General features: G+C 46.9%; 1 protein-coding gene across 2 annotated transcripts in view; it reads left to right on the top strand.

Annotated features, from left to right (window-relative positions):
* The window catches only part of LOC133233713 (cuticle collagen 34-like), a 149,380-nt gene that overhangs the window by 95,662 nt on the left and 28,655 nt on the right, over nucleotides 1-25,063 (top strand). Inside the window, exon 2 of one of the 2 annotated variants that reach the window (XM_061393805.1) lies at nucleotides 21,546-21,628. The exons of the other annotated variant lie outside the window; for it this stretch is intronic. Coding sequence (XP_061249789.1) covers nucleotides 21,546-21,628 — 83 coding nt within the window. The remainder of the gene's footprint in view (nucleotides 1-21,545; nucleotides 21,629-25,063) is intronic. 2 annotated transcript variants of the gene reach the window in all.

Genomic DNA, 25,063 nt, shown 5'->3' with positions numbered 1-25,063 from the left:
TGTGGTTGTGGTGTTCAGGTCATAGAGCTCATGGGCTTCTCTCGTTTCCCCACAGCTTGTGGGATCTTAGTTCCCTGTGCTGTGCTATGCTTATTTGCTCAGTCGTGTCGGACTCTTTGTGACCCCATGGACTGTAGCCCACCTCTCCATCCATGTCTCCTGTATTGGCAGGTGGATTCTTAACCACTAGACTGCCAGGGAAGTCCCCATCATACTGCTATAGAAATGGTCCCCTTGCCTTTCCAAAACATAACACATAATCATGAGATATAACACCACACCTGCTCAGAAGCCAAATGAGGCCCAGATGGAGCAGGGCTCCTGGAGCTTTCCCTCGCTCCTGGTCTGCGGAGGCTGCGGGTCTCCCCGACTCCCCCTGGCAGTAGAATCTGTGATGTTTCTCTCCTGCCGCCCGCCTTCTGGCCATCTTTCCTCGTAGGCTGTTCTCTGCATGTAGGCATTTTTGGCAAGTGGTGGGTGGGAAAATTAAAAGGAGATGAAATTTGAATCTCTCCATTTTGCTGCTCATCAGCAGCTCTGAGCACACACTTGGTTGGGGTGAAGCTTGAAACCAAAGACTCAGAGAAGATGTTAGGTTATCTGTGCCTTGCAATCCCAGGGGGCTGGGCTCACTGCACCTGGGAATGAATGGTGTGGGTTGACTGTCCTGGTCTGTATCTCTCTCTAGCACTGCCTCTGCCCAGACCTGGAATAACAGGATAACCTTGGCCAGACAGTAAAGAATCTACCTGCAATGTAGGAGACCCAGGTTCAATCCCTGGGTCGGGAAGATCCCCTGAAGGAGGGCATGGCAATCTACTCCAGTATTCTTGCTTGGAGAATCCCATGGACAGAGGAGCCTGGTGAGCTACAGTCCATGGGGTCAAAAGAGTTGGACACGACCGAGTGACTAACACTTTCACTTTCAACCTTGGTCTTGGAATGTACCAGTCCCTTGCCAACCTATTAAAATTAGAGGCAGCTCTAAGCAAGCAGGTGGATCAAAGTGATTTTGTTGACCCTTAATTTATACTTACCTCTTAAATGCTTACAACAACTCTGTGAGGTAGGGTTTACTGTTTTGAAGTCGTTTCCTTGCTTATCTGTCTCCTAATGGAACCAAGGGCAGGAATGACGCTTGATCTGTACATGTCTTGGCTTAGATCAGAAGCACATAGTAGGCTTGTAGGTTTTGGCTCAGTGTAGTTGCTCAGTCATGTCTGACTCTTTGCAACCCCATGGACTGCAGTACATCGGGCCTCTCTGTCCATCACCAACTCCTGGAGCTTCCTCAAACTCATGTCCATTGAGTCAGTGATGCCATCCAACCATCTCATCCTCTGTCATCCCTTTCTCCTCCTGCCTTCGGTCTTTCCCAGCATCAGGGTCTTTTGCAATGAGTCAGTTCTTCATGTCATGTGGCCAAAGTATTGGAGTTTCAGCTTTAGCATCAGTCCTTCCAGTGAATATTCAGGACTGATTTCCTTTAGGATGGACTGGTTGGATCTCCTTGCAGTCCAAGGGACTCTCAAGAGTCTTCTCCAACACCACTGTTCAAAAGCAACAATTCTTCAGCCTCAATTTTGGTTAGTTTTTTATTTTTTCCATGTGTCAGATAGGTGAGTGAATGAGCAAACAAAGCTCAGAAAGGTTAAGTAATTAACTTGGCTGTAAATCTAGGATAGACATATGTCTCCATCGAGCACAGCTGATTCAAGAGTGAAGAAGGAGAAAGTGTGGGTCCAGTGTCTTCATCTCCTCAGTGCTCGCCTGCATTCCCCACCCTCCACTAAGCATCCCTGGTTCCCCTGCAGTCTGTCCCCAGGCCCAAGACTCCTCTTTTCCCCACCATGGTGCCTCTGGCTCCCCCTTCCAGGAGAGACTCATGGAGGGCATAAGGAGATATGTGTTCCGTAGAAAAATGGCGTCCTGCTCTGATGGTGTTTATCTTTGGGATCGCAGTCTTCTCCATAGAGGTTTATCAAACCTGCTAGACATACCAATTCCTGGGCCATTCCCAGGCCTACTGAATCAGGATTTCTGGAGATGAAGACCTGACCAAGCAGGCGCTTTTTAAAGCAACTGATCTTGCCCTTCCTATCCATCATCAGCTAAGAGTCCCCCAGGAGCTGACTTTTAGGGTCACATGGGCCAGCTTGCCCTCTCTAGCCCCTTCCATGCCACATCCCACTTCCACACTCTGGGTCATGGTTTTCCCCACTTGAAAAAGTCTTTGCTCCCGTTTGCCTTTAACTTCATAACAGGTGGCCTTTGGAGCCCAGCTCATCCTTCAAGCCTCGCCTTCACCTTGGGGCTCACTCTTGCTTCCTTCCTTTCTGACTACTACTGGCAACCCACTCCAGTACTTTTGCCTGGAGAATTCCATGGACAGAGGAGCGTGGTGGGCCCCAGTCCGTTGGGTCACAAAAAGTCGTCCACGACTGAGCGACTAATACTTTCACTGTCACTGGCTCCTGGGGGCCCTACAGATTAGCTCTTATTTCAGTCACTCAGTAAGTAGTTAATGAGCAGTTGTGATGTGACAAATATTTCTTTAGATCTGAGGGATGCTACAGTGGGCAAACAGATAAAGACCTTGCCCTCATTCTAGTGGAGTAGACACACACTAAACATGATGCACAAATATATTTACAGATAAAGTTAGTTCTGCTAATGACAGGTGCTAGAAAGCAACCAAAGAATGGTGAGGGGCTTGATAATTAGGGGTGCCATTCTAGGTAGGGTATTTGTGAAGGGCCGAGTGAGCAATATGAGGTGGGGATCTGTGTGGATCTAAGGCAGAGACTGTTTCCATCTGTGTTTCCATCCATCTCAAGTTGACAACAACCAAGCCTTGGCTGTAGACAGTCATCGCCACAGGGTTCCTGGATCGCCTGATTCAAAGGGAACAGCAATGCAGAGGGCCTGGGGCAGGAGCATTTTTGCTGGATTCAAGAAAGAACAAGTGGGTCACGTTCCTGGTGTGTTCCTAGCACCTAGAGGGCTGCTGGGTACTTGCTAGGGTCTTGGTAGCTACCCGAATGATCGTGGCTGGAGTGAAGAGGGTGGGGCGGCTGATGAGAAGAGATAGGAATAAGGTTATACAGCTCTGTGAAAGCCACTGTGAGGACTTCCGATTTTATCCTGAGTATGATTGGATGTTGTTCAGTGTGTTGCATAGAAGAGTAACATGATCAAACTGCGTTTCCTCCAGCATAGACGATGGAGTGTGTGGGGTTAGGGCAGAAGTAGGGAGACCAGTGGAACACTCTTGCAGAGGACTAGGGCCTGGGCACTTGGACTGAAGTGACATCAGTACAGATAATGAGAAGACTTTGGACTCAGTGCATTTTAAAGGTAGAGACTTTGGGTTCTGAGCATAGCTGGGATAGGAGGGGAAGTCAAGCCTCAATTCCAAGACTTTTTACATCAACAGCTTGGGGGAAGGATGATGCTAAATTAATATGTTTGTTAATTTCCTGTTTGTCAGTTTTCCTTTTGATGAGGACCATGCTACATATCGGGCAGCCCCTTGGCAGGACTGGTGTCCCAGCTGCATTATATAAGAGTCCAGGAGCAGCTGGAGCTGCTGATTGGTGACCTTGAGCTCTAACCCCATTCCATGGCTTCAGCACCCTGGGGGCTGGTTTGGCTGTTCTCATTGCAGAAGACTTCTGTGAGGGTTGCCCCTCTGCATCACTCAGTTGTCATCAGGGAGTTAAGATGCCGCCTCTGCAGGAGCTGGGCTGGGGGAGGAGGTGGGAACAGAACCTGGAAGTTCAACAGCCCAACCCCTCTCTTTCCAAGTTTATACATTGTTGGGGGAGTGTTCTCCTTGTTCTGGGTGTATGCGGGTGTTTGCCTTTGCAAATGCTCACCTTGTTCCCTCTTAAGCAGCTCTCTCTTGCTTTCCTTGTTCACTTGTCAAAATGCCATCCCTTCCTCAAAGCCCATTCCAAGCGCTATTTCTTCCATGTAGCTTTTCCCAGCCAGATGTGGTTCTGCTGCCTCTGAACCCCACAGTGGTTTATACCTTTCTTATGACATCATCTTCTCCAGGGTTTTTGAGCTGGAATGCCCACAGTGAAATGATGGGCCCTAATTCTCTTTGAATCCCTCCCCCAGGGCCCAGTGCAGTCTCCTGAACCCAGCACGCACTTGGTAAATATTATTCAAATTGAAATCGACTTCCTTTATGACTCACTTTCAGCAACTGCAGGATATTTGTTTCCTAAAGAAGATTTGGGTCAGGAATCAAGCAATCGAATGTCTAAGATATGTCATATGGAGACTATAAATAAATGAAGTGAGACTAGTACAAGAACACTTTTGATAAAGATGCCATTGTAAGGAATATTTCACTTTCTTTGTCACCCTTTAAAAGATAATAAGAGGCAACAGATACAGGGTCTCTCTTGGGAGGCAATAGGGAGTGGTGGCGACTGGGGTGAACAGAGGGCGTGTGCTGATCCATCCATCCATCTCAAGTTGACAACAACCAAGCCTTGGCTCTAGACAGTCATTGCCACAGTGTTCCTGGATAACCTGATTCATCAAGCGAAGCTTCAAATTCAGAATTTTTGCATGGAAAACCCTGATTCCTAGATGTTTAGCAAATGATTCCCCCACACCCTGCCTTGGGTATTTTTTTTTTTTTTTTAGACCGTCCAATACCATTGGGAGGGCCTGGCTACCAGCTTAGGGTCTCTGACTTTTATGTCAGACTTTTCCCCACTCAGGCAAATAGGTAAATTTATCTTGAAATTGCAAAGAGAACTAGCTGTTTTTAATTTAAAAAGAGGATGTTTGCATCTTGTTTTTATTCTGTAGCATTTGCTTTCCATTGTCCTGCTTCCATCTGAGTGGGAACCCCAGGGTTACAATTATTAATTTGTGCCCAAGTTCCAGCTTCGTGTGACATAAGCGCTTCTATAGCTTGCCTTGAACTCTGTATAACGGGCTTTTTATTTTCCTCCAGGAGTGGTTTAAATGAAGGCTGCAGTCTTCTGCGAAGCATAATTGGTTTTAAATTGTAGGTTTAATAATAATGATGTTGGGCTTAATGTAGTGCCTTTCAGCTTCTGCTGGCAGCCATTGGAAACCAGTCCCTCATCGACCACTATGCTGTCTTTCCTCAGAAGTAGACAGCTGTTAGGGACCTGAGTCCTGCTATGTCCCCCACCCCATCCTGCTGTGGACCACAGGGGTGAGGAGGCCCAATGCCCGCTGTAGCCTTGGGTCACTGGAGGAGAGGCAAGTCGAAGGGCATTTCTCTGTGCGCTGGGCATAGGGGTCCGAGGCTGGACTTTCAAAGCTCTTTGTGCCTTTTTCCTCTCTTTCTTCACCTTTGGGTCACTCCACAGTGCATTAGGAATTCTTTTGAAAGATGAGCAGAGTAATGCAAATTCCACAGTTTGGCTTCTGTGTAGAGGGTTTAATTGAGAAGGTATATTAACTTAATTGGTTATCATCTGGCTTCTAGCTTCTTTCTGTATTTTAAGTAACTTTATTCCTTTTTCTTTTGCCATGGCCGATAAAGCATGCCTTTAAAATTTTGGTCTCTCCAAGTGAAAAGACCTCTGGTTCAGAAATCAGAAAGCCAGGACTCTGATTATGACTCTTCTTAGAGTGATCTGCAAATACTCAGCTCTCCTAGCCTCATTTCTGAAGCATCGGACAGATGAGAAGATTAAATTACATGACCACTGAAGTCCTTTTCCAGTGCTTGTAATGGAGGACTTAAGCATTTCTGTGAAATGACACCAAACTCCTCCTTGAACAACATTTGGTGTATTTCAGAAGTCAATAAAAATACCAATCTACATATGTTATACAACAGACTAACTGAGGCTTGGACGAGTAAGGGCTGGTTCAGCGAAAACTCAACATCTGTGTTATAAAAAGCACAGAGGAGGATACTGGGGCTGTGTGATGTGGAGTGTCCTGCTTGTAAATTACAGGCAGCGCAGTCAATGACAGGGTAGCCGTCCCCGTGGCCAGCTGATGACCGCCCTTTGGAGGTTTCCCAGGGTCCACCCTATGGACAAACCACAGACGTTCAGAACTTGTGGTCTAGTTCACCATCAATGACAAGCATCCCCTCATTTGTTTGGGGGTCTGAACTGCCTTGTCTTCCACTACCATTTCTAGATGGTTTTTTGTTGTAGACAAGAGCAAATTATAACATAGGAAGAATGGATGGGGGTAAAAATGGAAACATGAACCCTGAAGAAGTTTATTTGGGCTTGGAAGTCTGCGGTGGCTATTTGCTCCAGCGTTTTGGAGGAAGTGGTCCTATAAAGATTTGAAGGTAGTACACGTAGAATACCCTATTTTGTCCAAATATCACCTGCAAAAAGCTGATCAGACAGCTGTATTCTGCCTCCTTCTCCCCTCTTTTGAGCACATTATGCTCTAATACTTGGGCCACTTGATGCGAAGAGCCAACTCCTTGGAAAAGACCCTGATGCTGGGAAAGATTGAGGGCAGGAGGAGAAGGGGTGACAGAGGATGAGATGGTTGGATGGCATCACTGACTTGATGGACATGAGTTGGAGCAAACTCTGGGAGACGGTGAAGGACAGGGTAGCCTGGCGTGCTGCAGTCCATGGGGTCGGAAACGACAGCAACTGAAAACAACCACAAATGCTCCTGGAGGCTCCAAGTTCACGCATCAGTAGACTTTAGACTATATGACTTTCTTTTATTTTCCTTAATCTTTAGGTGGTATGTTCTATTTTTTTGTAGATTAAAATGGACAACCGAAGTTAACAGGCTTTGTTCTCTCAAAGTAAACATTCTTAAAAAGGACCAAACCTAATTTGAATAATAGATTCAGTGGAAGGGAAACCATGCCCCCGCCCCGTTTCCAGGAACAATTTGCCAGTCTCTCTGTGAGACGGAATAACAGCTTCTGAGTGGCAGATTTTAGCAGCTGGTGAAGATAGCCTGGCTGGCTGTGCAGTGAGGGGAGGGAAAGTTGGGCATAGCAGGCTGGATTACAAGGTCATTTGCTCACTGCTCTGAAGAGCTGGATGTGGTGTAAACAGCTGCCCACATTGATTCTAGTTCTGACAAACAGGGTCCAAATTTTGAGGTCTACAGATTAGGTACAGAAGACTCTTGACTTCAGATTTCTTAAAATGACTATTAAATTGCTGGCCACTAAGGTGTTAATGTCTGTAATTTAGACCTTCAGATGGCCCCAGGGCTGTACGGGAAGGGGACAGGAAAAGGTTAGTTCTGATGAGGAAAGCCAAGGCAGTAAAAGAAGATGAGTTCAGGTGAAGCACTGTAGGGAGAGGCGGCAGGGTGCCTCTGGGACCTGGTGTTTGTCTGCATGTGCCCATGCGGAGCTCAAGGTCACATGCTTACCGTTGACATCAGAGACCTTTGGGAATGAGGCTCAAGGTTAAGATGGGGGTTCAGAAACTTTCAGAGTTTTTCTAAAGGCCAGCTACAGAAAGGCGATCATCTCCCTTAAGGCAACAGCCATTTCGTTTACCATTATCATATCCCCTTACTATTTGGCGGGCAGTTAGATCAAAGGAAGGGAGAGAGCTGGAGAAGACCTCATACCAGCGCTGACCGGCCATGCCATTGGCTCCCGTGGGGCCCCGGGCACGCCAAGGGGCTGCCGCCAGGTCAGTGGAGGGACATCCTGCTGCTTGGTGGAGGAAGGGATTTCCTCCAGATGCTTGAAGCAGGAAAAGTATTTATTGAAAGGATGTTGGGCAGCCCACAGAGCCAACAAGGCCTAAAGATCAGAATGGGAGAGGAATCCAGGCGGACTTTGGGATGACAGCCAGGCAGCTCACAGGGCTGGTCTGTGGACGCCGGGCTCCGCCTGGACACCATCCTGCTGCTCCTGACCGCTCAGTGCTGCCCCCTGCAGAGAGCTCCTTGTAAATGACTCCCAGATGCCAAGTCCACAGTGAGAGGGCCATTCTCTGCACCCACTCATGGACTTGGGTCCTGGCTGTCCCTGTGGTGACCTTAAACACGACATGGGTGGGAGTGGGGACTCCGTACAAGTCCATGGAGCTGGGTGGCCAAGAAAAAAAAATACACAATGTCCCTCAGGGGGAGGAGTTGGAAGAACCCTCAATGTGATGAGTAACCCAGTTAATTAAACAAATATGAAAACACAAAATAAAAGCAGCACTGTATGCCTTTTAGACTTTTATGTCAAATCAGGGGTGACAGGGGTCAGCAGGTTCCAGTGTATTAAGACTGTGCTAATGGCAGTTCCCAGGGGCTAGGACGGCCTATTGGCTGACGTGACACTCAGCACCTTCTTAGGAAAAAGTCTCAGCATGAAACAGAATGGTCAGGGTGGTATTGCTGTGGGTTCAACCAAAGCATCAGAGTTTCCATGTCCTGAGTGTGCTTGAGATCAGTCCTGACTCTGTCTCTTTCCTCCCCACTCCCACCCGAAGACCCGCCAGTCATGTGGGCCTGTGGTTTTTCTGGGAGCCCTACATCAGGAGAAGGGGTCAGCCAGGGCCCATCAGCCCAACCTCACGCCCTGTGGAGTGTTCTGGCTTCTGAGGGTGAATTAACTCTTGTTTTTATTGCGCTGCTCATTCCAGCTCCTGCCTGTCTCCCTAATTCATCCCACATGTCAGGTCCCTTCTGCTTGCGGCAGTCACTGCCCAGCCCGGGGTCTCGTCTGTTTGGTGCATCTTGTTGGCCTGTCTGCTGGCAGCTCTGTCCACAAGCCCCCCTGGGTTCACAGGCTCCTCACCTGGGAGTTGCCTCCTCCTGTTCTCACCTGCTGCTGCTGCTGCTGCTAAGTCACTTCAGTTGTGTCCAACTCTGTGCAACCCCATAGACGGCAGCCCATCAGGCTCCCCCGTCCCTGGGATTCTCCAGGCAAGAACACTGGAGTGGGTTGCCATTTCCTTCTCCAATGCATGAAAGTGAAAAGTGAAAGTGAAGTCGCTCAGTCATGTCCGACTCTTCACGACCCCATGGACTGCAGCCTACCAGGCTCCTCTGTCCATGGGATTCTCCAGGCAAGAGTACTGGAGTGGGTTGCCATCGCCTCCTCCTGTTCTCACCCGCAGTGCAGCCTAAACTTCTTGAGGGCCTGGAACTTAAGGTACTTGTATTTCATTATCTTCTCTGAACCTGACACTTAGCGGGCTCGACAAATCTCGTTCAGTCAGTGAATAATTCAGAGCACCTTGGAAGGCAACCTGCCTTCAACTGCGTGGGCCACACTGGGGAGAGAAAGACCCGGGGTGCTTGCAGGGGAGGCGGAGGTGGGGTAGGGCGACCCCTCTAGCCCCAGAGCTCAGACGGTAGAGGTGGGGGATGATGGAGCTGGGGATCCGGCTCTGGTCTGGAGGTGCGACTTGCCTAAGGGTGGCTTGGGCTGCGGACAGGGGACATGATGGGAAGGTGATGGCCACTGGCAGGCTATGCCTTCTTATACATGGGCCCTGGACAGGTCTGCCTGATACAATCCCATGGTCATGTGTCATCTTCAATTGGGAAATCCTCTAATTTTGAGTCTTCCAAAAATGTGATTTTTGTAAAAGTTTTCCTCCCTGCCCGCCTTCTCCCTTCTCTCCTTCCCTCCCTCCTTCCCCTCCATCCTCTTACCCATCTTCTCTCTCCTATGGCAGAAGGGCAGAGAGGGCATTCCCGGTAGATAAGTGTGTCCATTTCAAAATCTACCCACTTTCTCCTAACATATGGGAAGTGTATGGTCTCTGCCTTAAAAACAAAATGCTCGATGGACTTCCCTTGTGGTCCAGTGGTTAAGACTTCACCTTCCAAGGGTGCGGATTTGATCCCTGGTCAGGGAGCTAAGATCCATGTGCCTTGGGGCCAAAAACCCCAAAAGATAAAACAGAAGCAATATTGTAACAAATTCGGTAAAGACAAAACAATAAAATGACCCACATCCAAAAAAAAAAAATCTTTACAAAACTGCTAGAGTAATAAAGTGTCAGAGCAAGAACTCTGCTCTTCCCAAGCAGCCTCCACCTCCCCTCGCTCCCCATGGGTTCTCTCATTACAGTCTGTTCCTGGTCCCGCGTGACTGTCTTCACCTCCCCACTCCTCCTCCTCTGTTTCCAGCAGGTTCTCACCCTCTCTGAGCCGTTCACTTAGCCCCAATTCTAACCCCGTAAGCAAGGCTTATAACCCACCATCCTCTAGCCCCCACAGCCAGAACTTCTAGTCACCAGCTTCCACCTCCCTTTGTCTGTGCCCACCCACTCCCCCACCTTCTTACTCTGTCATCCCCATTGTTATTTCTGGGCTCCTGGGAGGGAACAGCGTGACTAGCTGCTGAGTGCGCTGGGACTACCCTACTAACAACCACACTGTGTTTTAACAAGGATGCATTAGAACAGCTGTTGGTGCACACTCACCAGGCTCTTTGAGGAGGCTTCCAGGGGAGTGAGGCTTCCAGGGGAGCAAAGCTTCCTAATACGAAGTTTAAAAATCTGTTCTTTGCTCTTTCACCCCAGACTTCGGTTTAGCCGGATTGGCTAGCTCTCTCACCTGAAGCCCCAGGTGTGGTCCATAGGATGTTTTAGGTGCTTCTAGTGGATAAGGTTTGGGAAAACACAAGTGAAGAAACCCAAAATCTCTTTACTGAAGGGCTTCTCAGAAGTATTAATAGGTTAAGTTGGATGACAGCAGGGGCCACATCTTTGTTATTTGTTCCGATGCCTAAAAACAAAAAACATGATCAAAGATAAGTAAATGCATCCTGAATTTCCAAGAGGAGATATGGTTTATAGCCTCGTCCAATCTTGTTGAGTTGCTCAGTCGTGTCTGACTCTTTTTGACCCCATGGACTGTAGCCCACCAGGCTTCTCTTTCCATGGAATTCCCTTGGCAAAAATACTGGAGTGGGTTGCCATTCCCTTCTCCAGGGAATCTTCCCAACCCAGGGATCAGACTCAGGTCTCCTGGATCGGCAGGCTGACTCTTTACCACTGAGTCACCTGGGAAGCCCCTGCACTTTCAGGCTTCTGCCAGCAGAGGCTTGAGGGCGTCTTGCTCTAGGTGAAGCAGGAGGGAAGAGTCTGGAGGGTGTTTCTTGGCCAATATTGCACCTCCTTAAGAAAGCAGAGCTGAAGTAGAGGAGGATTGCCCTTAATGGATGAAGTGCCACTGGAGTGGTGGCTCTTATGTTGAACTCAGGCACAGTTGCATTAAAACATATATTTACTGAGCATCCATCACGCACTGGGAGTGATTCTTAGGAAATGTGCAAGCAGCATTCTAGGTGCTTGAACAATAGTGAACCAAACGCAGTTGAAGGTGTGAACCAACTTCAGCAGTTTCCATGAAACAAGCTTAGAGGAATAATCAGAGATCGATATAAGACAATATATCCTGGTGAACTGAGTCATAGGATGCCAACAATAAGTAGTATGAACAGTAAATTTAGGGAAAAAATGGGACATGCCTAGGTTTATCAAGAAGACGTTTGGGATAAAGGGGAGCTAGATGTCAAAGAATAGGGTGAGGAAGATATGGAGAGAGCAACTGAATGTAAATGTCCCAAGGGATCCCAAGAGATCATTCTTTTGTCCACCTAGGTGTCCTAAGCACTTAGTCTCCAGTGCACAGTGGTTGCAATAACACTTGTTGAATAAATGACCCAGCGGAGGAGGGAGGAAGGGCAATTCAGGAGCCAGCGGTGGAGCAGAAGCTGTGGGCTGGGAATGTGTTGGCTCTGTTGGTGGTGTGAGCAGCAGAGGGGTGGGGTGACAGGGTGGTGCTGTGTAGGAGCTGTCGGGTGATACGATGGGGCCGACTTGTCAGGAGTCCTGAATGCCAGGATGGAAAATTCAAATGTGATGTTTTAGATTCTTAATTTACGAAGATAACATGAGAAGCAACCACAAGGAAAAGCCACCAAAATGGAAAAATGACAAGAGCAGCAGTATGCTAGCAGTCTGGTTATTAGCCTGATGACTGACTGCAGGGTGGGGAGGAGGAAGTCAGATTCTTCCAATGGGTGGTAGCAGTGAGAGTCCAGAAGAAAAAGAGTCTGAGAAACGTTCTAAAGGAAAGAAATAAGTGTGGGGAAGTAAAAGAGAAGGAGAAAGTAAAGATGACACCCAGAATCTGAATAATTAGAATGTTGGTATGCTTGTGGGGAAAAAAGGGAGGCATGTCTAAGTCAGATTTGTCAGAGCATCCCATTAGAGATGTCCTGAAGATGGTTGGAAATGTGATGCTGAAGTTTGCACGAGAGGTCTCAGAGAGGAAAAGGAGAGAGCTTAGGGCTCAGTACTATACCTGGTACCTTCTCCCATCTGACCTCTACCTAGGGAGGGTTTGGAGCTGCAGGGGGACATTGAGGTCTATAGCTCTGGGAAAGATGGAGGGTAAGTTTGTGGCCAAGTTGATATTTACTGTGGGAGAGTTTGAAGCAGACGTTAAAGGATCAGGTGTAAGAGCCAAAGAGACCTTATGGAGATTTCCTGAGCCAGAATCTCTGGGCGTCTGGACATCTGGATTGTAAACAAGCATATAATGGGATTCCATAGACACAATGCCTTGAAGACTACGTGTTCGCTGCCTGCATCTCATGCCAATTGGTTAAATGTTACAGGAGAAAGTTCACTTGAATATTAACAGTCCACCAATTCATACACACTGGCTTAATAGGCAGTTTCTTACTTTCTGGAGATGGTCGAAAGAAGACAACTCATTCAAAAATTTTCATGGCACCAAAAAAATAACTGAGAATTTGGGAGCCATTATATTGAGGCTCCATGGCCAATTAATATTCAGACAGAGCTTCTGGATATCTGTCATGGGGCTTGAGGATTATGTTTTGAGCAGAATAATAGAATAGACTCTACTGCTGCTGCTGCTGCTGCTAAGTTGCTTCAGTCGTGTCCAACTCTGTGCGGCCCCATAGATGGCAGCCCACCAGGCTCCATCCCTGGGATTCTCCAGGCAAGAATGCTGGAGTGGGTTGCCATTTCCTTCTCCAATGCATGAAAGTGAAAAGTGAAAGTGAAGTTGCTCAGTCGTGTCCGACTCTTAGTGACCCCATGGACTGCAGCCTACCAGGCTCCTCCATCCATGGGATTTTCCAGGCAAGAGTACTGTTTCTATTTTTGTGTAAATACCAGACTGATTGAGCAGCAGTACTATTTAGCAGACTGAAGTGGTAACCACATTCTCTTTGTTGTATATTGGGGTAAGACAGGAGCTGAAGGCCCCATGTGAGCAAGTGGAGGTCGGGGCCAGACCGAGGATCTGACACTAGGAAATCACTGGCACGATATCTAGACTAAGATGCACAGGGAGTCCAAGAAGCATTGGCCAAGGGCAGAATCAGAGGTGAGCACCAGCAAGCACAGAACAAAAGCTGAGGGTAGGGCAGGCGCATAATTGACCAAGAGTAATTCTTTTATGTGTGCGTGTGGTAAAACACACAAAGCATAAAAGTGACTGCTTAACCATTTTAAACTGACATTAAGTACATTCACAGTGTTGTGTAGTCATCACTGCTGTCTAGTTCCAGAGCTTTTTCATTATCCCAAAAGGAAACCTCATTCCCATTAAGCAGTCCCTCCCTAACTCCTGGCAACCAACCACTAATCTGCTCTCTGTATCCATGGATTTGTCTCTTCGGATATTTCATATCAATGAAATCATGTTATACAATACATGATCTTTTGTAACCACCTTCTTTCACTTAGCATAATGTATTCAAGGTTTATCCATGTTGTAACATGTGTCATTCCTCTTAATTGTTGAATAATATTCCACTGTGTGGACATAGCAGAAATGGCAACCCACTCCAGTGTTCTTGCCTGGAGAATCCCAGGGACGGGGGAGCCTGGTGGGCTGCCGTCTGTGGGGTCGCACAGAGTCGGACACGACTGAAGCGACTTAGCAGCAGCAACAGCAGTGTGGACATAGCACATTTTGTTTATTCGTTCTTCAGTTGATGGACATCTAAGCTGTTTCCACCTGCTGGCTATTGTAAACAGTGCTGCCATCAACATCCATGTACAAGTTCTATTTAATGCCCATTTTCAGTTCTTTGGGGGTATATACCTCAAAATACAAATGGTAATTTTATGTTTATATTCTCAGGAAATTGCCGAACTTTTGTATAGAAGCTGCACCACCTTACCTGCCCCTCAACAATGTACGAGGGTTCTGGTTTCTCCACATCCTCACCCACATGTGTTTGACCAAGACTAATTCTTGTTGTAAGAGTTTCACAGCCAGGTGCTTCTTCGAGGGCTAGGGGCTGACCCGGTGAGGCAACCTCCAGTAGTCTTCAAGACCCAGCTCTCTGTGATGTTGGTCTGACTACAACCACAGTGGTGATCAATGGAGAGGACAAGCCTTGGCCAAATGCCACCTGTTCAGCTGCCCAAGCTTGAGTCACAACTTCAGCACCTTCATGGTATCCACCTTTCTGCTCAGCGACTCCCTCTAATGCCTGACTTACCTTCCAAATTTACCAGCGTGTCTGTGCCAGCATTGGCCTTTCCCTCCCTTTAAGGTGACTACTCCACGTTTGAACCAGTTCATAGTCACACAACAACTTTGATAGAAGCCATGTGTCATGGTTGTTTTCAGTACAGCTGGCTGAGTACAATGGTTGGCCACAAATCAAAGCTCATTAGATGGAAGCATTAAATAAATCAGGATTGGGGAGGGAGGTGACTGTAAATGGAAGGCTGAATGTGAGAGATAATCCAGTCTGCTATCTCTAGTGTCTTTTGCATTTGGAGTGTTTAAACTTGGCCTGACATTTATAGGCATTTTTCAGCCTCCTCTCCTGCCCCCACCCCGTGCCACACACTTCCCCACAGCAATGAGCAGACTGGGAATAATTTGATGTGAAATCAAGGTGGAGCTCAGTAGAGCGGGTAATTAAGAATGTGATTTTTTTTTAAGCACTTAGGGAGTTATGAGAAATCAGAAACGTCTTTTTTGTTTGAATAAAAGTTACTGGTTTGTGAAGGCAGTGACTGAGATGTCATTATCTGTGTTCTGGGAAGCTGAGAGGCTCTGAGAATAGGCCTCAATACTTCTTAGTACCAGGGGGAAACTTAACAGCATCAGCTCCTGCCCACAGAGCACCTCATGGCAAGGGTTACAGCCCCCACTGACCCTCTGGTACTGGACTGTCAACCTGAACTGCTTCCTAAGGAAAGCAGTTCCTAGTCTTCCTGGCCAGTCCCCAGGATGCAGTCCATCATTCACTGCAGGTACGGAGCTCTGCCCTTATCAGCTATTTAGGGCAGATAAAAAAAAATGAAGAGCCTCGTGATTCTTAACAATAACCACCTCTACAAAAAAAGAGTGATGTTCACAAGCCACACTGGAGGGAAATAGAGGGGAAGAACTACTCTGGCAAATAAGTCATATGAATTTTAATGACGTGTGTGCTCTTAGATATAATGTGAAATTAGGAACATGGAAACTGAGTGATGGAAAGGAAATGATGTCAGCAAGATGGCAGAATAGGAAGTCTCAGACTCTCCTTGCCCTAGGGAGACATCCACTCACCAACATGGACCAATTCCCTTTGTAAAAAATCTACAAATCAGTTCAAGAGGTGCCTGCAACCCAGGTGGGCGCAAAACCAGATGCATTGAGGCCGGTCACGTGAGTGCAGGTTGAAAGTGGCCAACTAGACGTAATAAATCTTCAAAGCATTTGAAAATAAAGGAAAAGAGGCATCCCTCTGATAATAAAATAAAAGATCAATGCATAATGGGTCATAGTAGAAGCGTCACATGAAATTGAAAGACGCTTGCTCCTTGGAAGAAAAGCTATGACAAATCTAGACAGCATATTAAAAAAGCAGAGACATTACTTTGCCGACAAAGGTCCATCTAGTCAAGGCTATGGTTTTTCCAGTAGTCATGTATGGATGTGAGAATTGGACCATAAAGAAGGCTGAACACTGAAGAATTGATGCTTTTGAACTGTGGTGTCAGAGAAGACTCTTGAGAGTCCCTTGGACAGCAAGGAGATCAAACCAGTCCATCCTAAAGGAAATCAACTGTGAATATTCATTGGAAGGACTGATGCTGAAGCTGAAGCTCCATTCCTTTGGCCACCTGATGTGAAGAGCCGACTCCTTGGAAAAAGATCTTGATGCTGGGAAAGACTGAGAGCAGGAGAAGGAGGCAACAGAGGATGAGATGGTTGGATGGCATCACCGACTCAATGGTCATGAGTCTGAGCAAATTCCACAAGATAGTGAAGAGCAGGGAAGCCTGGAGTGCTGCAGTCTATGGGGTTGCAAAGAGTTGGACATGATTTAGCAACTGAAAATCAAAATGTGAAAGGGAGACGGTATGACTCTGGAGTCCTGAAGACAGAAGCATCAAGGAGACGCGTCCCAGAGTTCCAGGTGGTCCACCTGCTGTTCATTCCTTCAACACTTCTGTTCACTGTCCTATCAGCGCCCGGAGAGGAAGCTCCTCCTACCTTCCATGGAAGATGCTTGTTCTCCCGCTTAGAGAATTAGTGGCCATACTTCCCTCTTGTTTAGAGCTTAAAACTTCAACCTTGTACCCAAAAGCTAAAACTGAGAAAAGAGGTGTTTTTTTTTTATTATTATTGTTTTAAGTGAAGGATTTGGAAGATGGTAATTTAAGTCACAATGAAGATAAAAACCAGTTTCCTGCCCACCACTGCTCACCCTCAGTCCTTTTTCCTCTTCCTACTGCCCTATTCTCTGAAAAATGCAGCCTGAGAAAATATGACCCTGGGGAATACTGGATGTGAGAAAGCTGTGTAGCCTGAGCTGAAAAGCAATTAACTGTCCCTGAGCAGTCTCCGAGCAGGCAGAGGCGCGTCCCCGAGGCAGAAAGACATCACCATGATTTAGGTCTGTGTTGGTTGGTTTGCTGACAGCATCCTGTGTGTCCCGAGGCCCCATAAGAAATGGCTGGTGAAGACTGAGGTCACCGCTTCGCCCAGCTGGACTGTATCTTTGCAGTGACCTAAGGGTCAGTGAGTAAGGAAGAGAAGGCCGAGGCCAGCGATGACCTTGAATGTGTATCCAGCTGTGAGCTGTTGCTCAGGCTTCCAAATGGTAAATTAAGATTATGCCTGGTTGGTTTTTGCTTCTTTATGTTTAGAGGGGGAAAAAAACAACACCACCTTTATAGTTCTATATTCCACAACCTGAAACTTGGATGTCCACTTCTGAATGATGCCTGTGTGCTAAGTCATTTCAGTCGTATCCGACTCTTTGTGACCCTATGGACTGTAGCCCGCCAGGCTCCTCTGTCCATGGGATTCTCCAGGCAAGAATACTGGAGTGGGTTGCCATTCCCATTTCCAAGGGATCGTCCCGACCCAGGGATCAAACCTGAGTCTCCCGCATTATAGGCAGATTCTTTACCATCTGAGCCACCAGGGAAGCCAAAATAATCACTTGACGGTGGTGGGATGCACTCTGAATGATGCCAATAAATAAAGATAAAAAAGAATTCCACGGTCAGCTAAGCTTTAGCAGCTCTGGTTTAAGCCTTAAACTGGAGTCCATAGTGCTGGACTGCTCAGAGCCTTCAGTAAGAATGATGCCTCTAAAAAGAGCGTGCAGCAGACAGCAGTTCTCAAATGCATCTGATAATGGAACCCTCTTGAGTCCGGCGGCTCTTGTAACTGTAACTAAGTAGAACACGTCTGGCTGCTCTGTACCTGTTCCTCAGTTCAAACCTTTCTTTGTCTCATTTGATTTTTCAAAACTAGGTGACTTGCTGTCTTGTGTTCGTTTCTTCTCCCATGTGATTTTTTTTTTTTTTTAAGATACTGACCCATTTTGACTATGTTTTAATAAAAGGTCCATCCACCAGCTTGAAGTCAGAGGAGGACTACTTTAAGGTTTCAAATGGCCTTATCATCTTCAGTTTTAATGATGAGGACAGAGGCCCAAAGAAATGAAATAAGTGCCTGTGGCCACGCCGCCAGCCAGTCAGTGCAGAGCTGGGCAGTGTGGCCATGCAGAGCCTGCCTGCAGGCTCAGGGTTCTCCTGTGGGCACTTGCTTTTCCATGCATGATCTCCTTTGAGCCTGAGGTCATGGCTCCTGTCTTGTTCCCTGGTTTGTTCCTAACCCATACTTTTTGAGAGGATTTATCCAGGTCCCTTATGCCAACTGTTATTCAGCTATTTTTCCCTTTGTCCCATTTTGGGTAGAGAAATCCCCTGCCAAATACTTTCTGGTGACATATTTGAAGGCAGAGTAATACGCTGGGAGCAACCAGATCCACTCCTTTGGAACAGTGATTTCCTTACCAGCCTTGCCTTTTTTTACCTGTGTGATCAACGCTTCCATCTGAGTTCTCACTGCTCCTAGAGGCTTGGCTCAGCCAACAGCAAGAGAATAGCTGGCACAAGGTGCACGGAACCAGGTCCTGGAGTTAGTCTCTACCTACTAGGTGAGTTGGGCAGGGTTTCGGATCACAGGGATCTAGTAATGGCTGGCTGTGGTTCAGGCAAACAGCTGCACCAGGGTCTCCAAAGGCTGGTGGAATGCAGTGAAAGACAGGCTGGCAGGCAGCTTGCAACACACTCCAGCCATCATGGCAAGAGGCAGGGAGGCCTTTCAGATGCTACGATGAGAACTAGCAATAGATAGATTAGGCTCGGTGGTTAGAACTGAAAGCATGGTCAGAACTGAAGCAATGATGGGAGTCAATGGATGCCGAGTCTACAGGTACGCTGCTGAGCTGCTCTCCGATCTTTCCTGCCAAATGTAACAGGTGCATGAAGAATTACTGATGGTGCCGAGCAAGGACAGATAGTAGGCTGGACAGTTCACAGGGGCCCACAGGTAGGGAGGGCTTCCCTGGTGGCTCAGACAGTAAAGAATCTGCCTGCAATTCAGAAGTCCCAGGTTCAGTCCCTGGGTCCGGAAGATCCTCTGGAGAAAGGAATGGCTCCCCATTCTAGTATTCTTGCCTGGAGAATTCCACGGACAGAAGAGCCTGGTGGGCTACAGTCCATGGGACCGCAAAAAGTCAGACACGATTGACAGACTAACAGCACCACCGGTAGGGAGAGCTAGAGGCTGAGAACCAATAGCGCTCTCTTCTTGCCCTCATGTAACACTTGCAATCCTGATCTTCACTGTCACAGATTCTCTAAAGAGGGGGACAGTGCCTGTTTTCTTCATCTTTGTATTGGCTGAGCATAGCACTGCCCTAGAGGTGCTCAGTAAATGCTTTCGGAATGAATGAATGTGAACTGTTTCACAGTAGTAGAGATGGAATTAAATCTACACGGGATGCAATGTTCAATGAGTTTGAAATCTGGGTCCTCACATTGCTGAGGGCAGATGTGGCTGGTGAGTCCCTCCCTGACACGGTGATTTTCCAGACCCCTCAGACTTGAGTGGCTTGTGTTTGAGTCAGTGCTGACCAGGCAGCCTGGATGTGGCATGAAGCTGAACTAACCTGGATGGAAGCAAACACGGTTGACTCCCGAGGCTGCGAATGTTTCTATTTCGAGCAATTTGTCCAGTAAACATTTATCAGGCTCTGTTTCACCTCACTGAGGATAAAAGGGAAGCTTGGATCAGAATCCTAGGGGCAGATTTTGGACCAGTGGTGACATTTCTAAAATCACCAAGCAAATGTTTTCCATCTAGCCATGGTAATTCAGAATTTCAAGATCAGGAAAGGACAGCTGGTCAGACGTTAAGAAGTGCACAGCCTCGGAGTTTAAAAATAGGGCAAAAAAAATCAGTATCAACTTAATTTTGACTAATAGAGCCAGGTTTCTACCCAAGCTGGGTGCTCGGCTTTTATTTTTTAATTGTTCCTCCTGATATTTTAAAACCCTGTTGTGTTCTGATTCCCTGAGAAGTTGGGAGAGGTCCATTTTTAATGCAAAATGCAGAGCTTGGGATGTGCCTAAGTGGTCTGGGGAGTGTGGCAAGGCTCCAGTGGGGCCAGAGTCCACAGTCACAGGACGCGGCTGTGGTGAGGAACTTTGGAGTCACTTAGCTCATCAATAAGGTCCTGATTCCTGCTGATGGAAACTTGCAGACAAAATACTAATGCCTTTCAGGAAACTGGATCTGGATTTTGTTGTGTTTCTCACACCGCCCCCCTCCTTGCGCTCTGCGAAGTCTCTTACGGGTCCCCCAGTGAAGTCCTTGTAACACATCTGACCTCTTCAGTCATTTCACCAAGACTTATGCGCTCTGGCAGGCTGACGTGGACTCCTCTTTTCCAAAAGATGAAAAGCATGTCACTGAAAATATTAGTCAGGCTCAAGGAAAAGCTTTGTGAGTTTTGCATAATCACAAAGAAAGAAAAAGTAGGTCACATTTGGAGCCTGTTCTGTTGGTGGAAGAAAAAAGAGGATGAAGAAGAAGTGTCAGATGATTTAGTTTTCTCTCAGCTTCTTAAGACCAAGTGATAGTGTCAGAGGCCCCGGAGTCTGACACCACGCCCACATGCTTGAGTCTCCCCCAGGATGGAAGAAAGCATGTCCAAACTGGGCTCCGTGAGATGTGTGAGCCGCGGGGAATGGATGGAGCCAATTGGTGTATCCCTTGTGTGTGCCTCAGAGAGATTCATTGGCAGCTGCCATTTGAATGGGAAGACAGTGTTTCGGGGACTTGTCTGGGGCTGGGGGATTCATCCTGAGTGATTTCAGTCTCAGGTAACCCAGGAGGCACTCGCCATTTCTAGTTCACTGACTGCAGTTGTCTGTCAATGGGGTTAGAAATTGTAAACAGGGCTTGGCTACTCCAAAGACGCAGAGACTGCCCTGATCTTTAGGGCTCTGGGATTCCTTGGACCGGGTCAGATTCCTTGAGAGAGGCACTCATAGCAATGGCCACCCCTGAATCGTCTGATGTGAGCCAAACTCAGTGGGTCAGAGAGCTCTACATACTTGCGTTCGGAGGAATGCTTTATGTCCAAAGTATCAAACCCGGCCAGTTTCTCTGCTGCAGCTGCAGCTTTCTTAGATTCTCAGGATTAGAAAACAAAGGCAAATATGCTGTCAGTGGCCTCAGTTCTGGGTCTTGTCTTCTGTATTTTCACTTTTTTTTGCCTACTGTTTTCATTTTTTTGTACCTCATATTTTGCAGGAGTTGTGGCCTTGAAAATTTGGCATGTGTGTAAAGAAGAGTGCATGGTTGAATCATTAGAGAAGCTTGCTGTTAAAGGAAACACTGCAGTGATGCAGTTTGTAAAGGGAAGAATTCTTTGGTTGTGACAAATAGGCACGATTTAATGAGACTGCTTGGGAATAACCTCTGAGTTTAAAGTATTTGTTGTTCATAAATTGAGACTCTCTGTGACAGTAGATGAAGTTCTGCCACTGTATATTTGACAAAAGAGGAAACAGAGAATGATATAGGGATTATCTGTGACTTTTATTACTCATGTAACTATTCAGAACTCTTGGTTGGGGGGGTCTCAGTCTGTGGGTGGATGCTGCAGTATGTTTTGGTGTTTATCATGTGTGTGTAGCTATCTTGTCATCCCTAAGCTTATTGAGTCAGGGCAGACTAGGTATAGGGCCCTGAGTTGATTACAGTCTATTCCCTTCCAGGTCAATGGAGGTGTTTTGGCAATTCCCAGGACCACCAAAGTTGATGTAGATTTGCATTGTGTGGAGAGGCAGAGGATGTGGAGGTAAGAGTCTGGCAGGTGTGCTGTTGGATTGGCCAGGGTCCACCAACAGGAAATCGAAGTCAACAAGAAGGCGAGTGCAGGTAATGGAGCCAGGTCCAAAGTTGAAAACGATTAGATCATTTCCTCGCCAGCAAGAGCGAGGGCTGTGGTAGACCAGAAAGACATGAGTGCTTCATGAAGCCAAGGTCAACAGCCTGCCAAGTCAAAGGGCGGTTGAAGCAAGAGTGGCTACGGGTAAAATGGAAAGACCTGACTCTTGCACTCACTTCTGCCTGAACTTTGTCTCACTGGGCCTTAGTTTCTTCAACCTCTTTAACAATGTGGTTATATTAGAGGAGTTAACTTTCAAACTTACTGTGTTTAAGGCACTGTAACCCTTTCTATAAAGAAGATTTTTATAAGAAAACCCTGTGTGTGTGTATTAGTTACTCAGTCGTGTCTGACTCTTTGCAACCCCATGGCCTGTAGCCCACCAGGCTCTCTGTCCATGGGATTGTCTAGACAAGAACACTTGGAGTGGGTTGCCATTCCCTTTTCCAGAGGATCTTCCCAACCCAGGGATTGAACCCTGGTCTCCTACATTGCAGGCAGATTCTTTACCATTTGAGCTATAGGGAAGTCCTTCAGAAAACCCTATATACATAAAAAAAAAAGTGGGTATGCTCCAGTTGGCACTGAGGGGAGCAGGACTGGGTACCAGAGCCCTAACTACATGGCCCCTGTCTTAAATATCATGGTGATTCCTTCACCTCCCAGGGACTGCATTCAAAGGTATTGGATAAATTTTTTAAATCCTTTCTAGCCCACGGGTTGGTCAATAAGATTTTGAAATCATCACTGACTTTCTTCTAAAGCTGCTCATGGGTTTCTAGAGCAGCTTTTGCCTGCAGGGCAGCCCCCTCCTGATTTTGGAAGGAGTCCTCTTCACAGGGCCTGGTCTCTCTGCCAGTCACAGGCCAACCAGAAGTTTCTGCAGGCCAGCTGAGTAACCAGAGCCAAGAGGCCCTCGACCAGACCTGGAAGGCACGGTGGACATACACATTGTCCTCTGTCTGCTTGAATAGACCCCACGGAGTGTTAGGGAGCCCTCTGTGCACCAAGCCCTCTAACCTTGTGGGAGGTGGGGAGTTTGGAGGCAGCAGGTGGGTGTTGAGATTCCCAGTCTGTGGGATTAGAAAGTGAAAGTGGTGGAGAAGCAACACCAGCAATAATACCAGCATTTACCCCACACGCAAAAGTCTCTCAAACAAGAAATATTAGAAAGGAGGAAGAAACACAGTAGCATCTTACTTTCCTACAGAGACCAAGTTCAAGTTCCAAAACCAAGTCCCGCTGGGGTCAGAGATCAGTAGCCCCTTTCCTGTACGCAAAAGTTCTGTCTTAGACTTCTTTACTCATGCTCTAACAGGAGCTCAAGTTTCATTCAAACTACACAGTTGGTAAAAATAAATAAATAAATAAAATCCCTTACACTGTATATTCACAAAATGCTTTTTACTTAAAAAAAAACAAAAATCTATACAGTCAGAAATTCAGAGTCTTCTGACATACTTGATATAATCAAGGGAGAAAACCTGAACTTCAATATTAATACCTGGACTGTTGTCCCAGCTCTGCTCCAAGCTGAGTGACTTTGGGCAAATCACTTGGGCTTTCCGTGCCTGGGTTGATGTCTGATAAACTGAAAGAACACCCAACCATAGCAAGGAGACAGTGAAGCACTAGCTGTGAACTTTGAGAGTGGTCGCCCTGCTCTGTAAATCTACTGGAATGGTCAGTATGCAGCAGGTGAACACAGATATGAATACCTGGAGGGGTGGTGTGGTCCCATCTACAGAGCATGGGGTCACCTGGGCCGAGACTGCTGATCTCCCCCGCTGGTCACTGCTCTTCTGTTAAATCACCAGTACCAGCTTTGTGCCCAGGGCAGGAGCCAGTCTCCCCGCCCCCTCAACGATGGCTAAGTTTGGGCTCCAGCACCTGGAGCCTGACGCCCACTCGCCTGGCCTCCTTACTTGGCATTCTGCCTGCCTGGGACTAGGGGAGTAGTTTGGAATTTCAGCAGCACCCTATGCAGGCAATAAAAATCTAGGAGGTCAGAGAAGGAGGAAATTTAAAGAGAAGGAAGGAGAGGAAAGGAGTGAGTCAGAAAGCTCTGAAGGGAAAGGAACTGCTCCCTTTGCCGGAAGGTTGGTTATTATATGAAGAATACATATTCACTGTAGGAAAAATATAAAGTAAAGGAAGATAAAAGAACTTGTTAGTCACATCACCTGGAATTAATACAGTTAATATTTTAGCCATTTTACTTTGTGGCTTTTTACATACACACACACACACCAATATGAAGAGGATCATAGTTCTGTACTGGTAAATGTCTTACGAGTGCCTGGAGGAGAGGCCATCACAATTGGAGCATTTGCCAATTTCCATGGTGTAAATGCTTCCACCGTAGCTGATTTCCAACTACCAATGTGATGTCAACCACCTTGCAAAACTCCTGATAATTTACCATTCAGCTTTTGGGGACCAGCAAGAGCACACCACTGACCAAGTTTTGTTTTCTAATTAGTCTTGCCTCGCTCACAATATAGGCCAAAAGTCCTTATGCTTAAATGTTTGAAAGTTGTATTTATCAAATTACCTATTTTTTGAAACAGTGCTGTTTCCTTTTTGGAATTTAGAGCTGGATCACTTTCTATGCCACTAGTTGTAAATGGTGCCTATAGTTAGACTTTGCCTATTTCTCGTGTTCTGGTGATCCTTATGTGAGTGGGGAGTGGACCCCAACTTAATTAGATGGGAGGAACAGAAATGTAGTTGGAAAAAAAAAAAAAAAAGACAGATTAATGTGATCATGCAAATGATGACCTGGAACTGATTCTGCAGCCCATTCTCCCAGGACGGATTTGACTTAATGGAGGCAATTTTCTCCTTTGCAATCCTTCTCCTCAGCCCAGCAGCTCAGCTCTAGACTTGTCACTCATTTTTTTTTTTTTTTTTTTCTTTTTTGGATGGAAATTGGTGCTCCTCCTGTCTGTCAGATGAAAATGGGCTGCAACTGTTTGGCCCACGTCAAACCCACTAATCAGGTCCATGTTTTCCTTGTTGAATGGGAGCTTTGGGGAATTGCAAGGGGCAGAGGGAGTGGAGGGCCGCACTCACACAGCAGCAGAGTGTGAGTGTGTTTTCATCTCCCACTTGGCTCCACGTTGAGCTGGTGGACTCTTACATCTATGGTAAGAGTCAGCTAGGTGGAAAAAGTAGTTGGTGCCAAAGCTCTCCCACACTGGAGTTTTAATTGCCTTCGAAGAGGCTGAGCTTTGTGAGCTTCTGATAATAAACCTGGCTCTCCCAGGCAGGCCTGGTGAGTTCAGACAGGGAGTTTCCAGGTAAGACTGGATAGGTGTGGGCAGTGGGGTGTTGTAAGTGGGA

Source organism: Bos javanicus, chromosome 20, assembly GCF_032452875.1.
Source record: "Bos javanicus breed banteng chromosome 20, ARS-OSU_banteng_1.0, whole genome shotgun sequence".
NCBI lineage: Eukaryota > Metazoa > Chordata > Mammalia > Artiodactyla > Bovidae > Bos > Bos javanicus.
The sequence above is the reverse complement of the archived record's forward strand: the minus strand, read 5'-3'. Positions and strand labels throughout refer to the sequence as shown.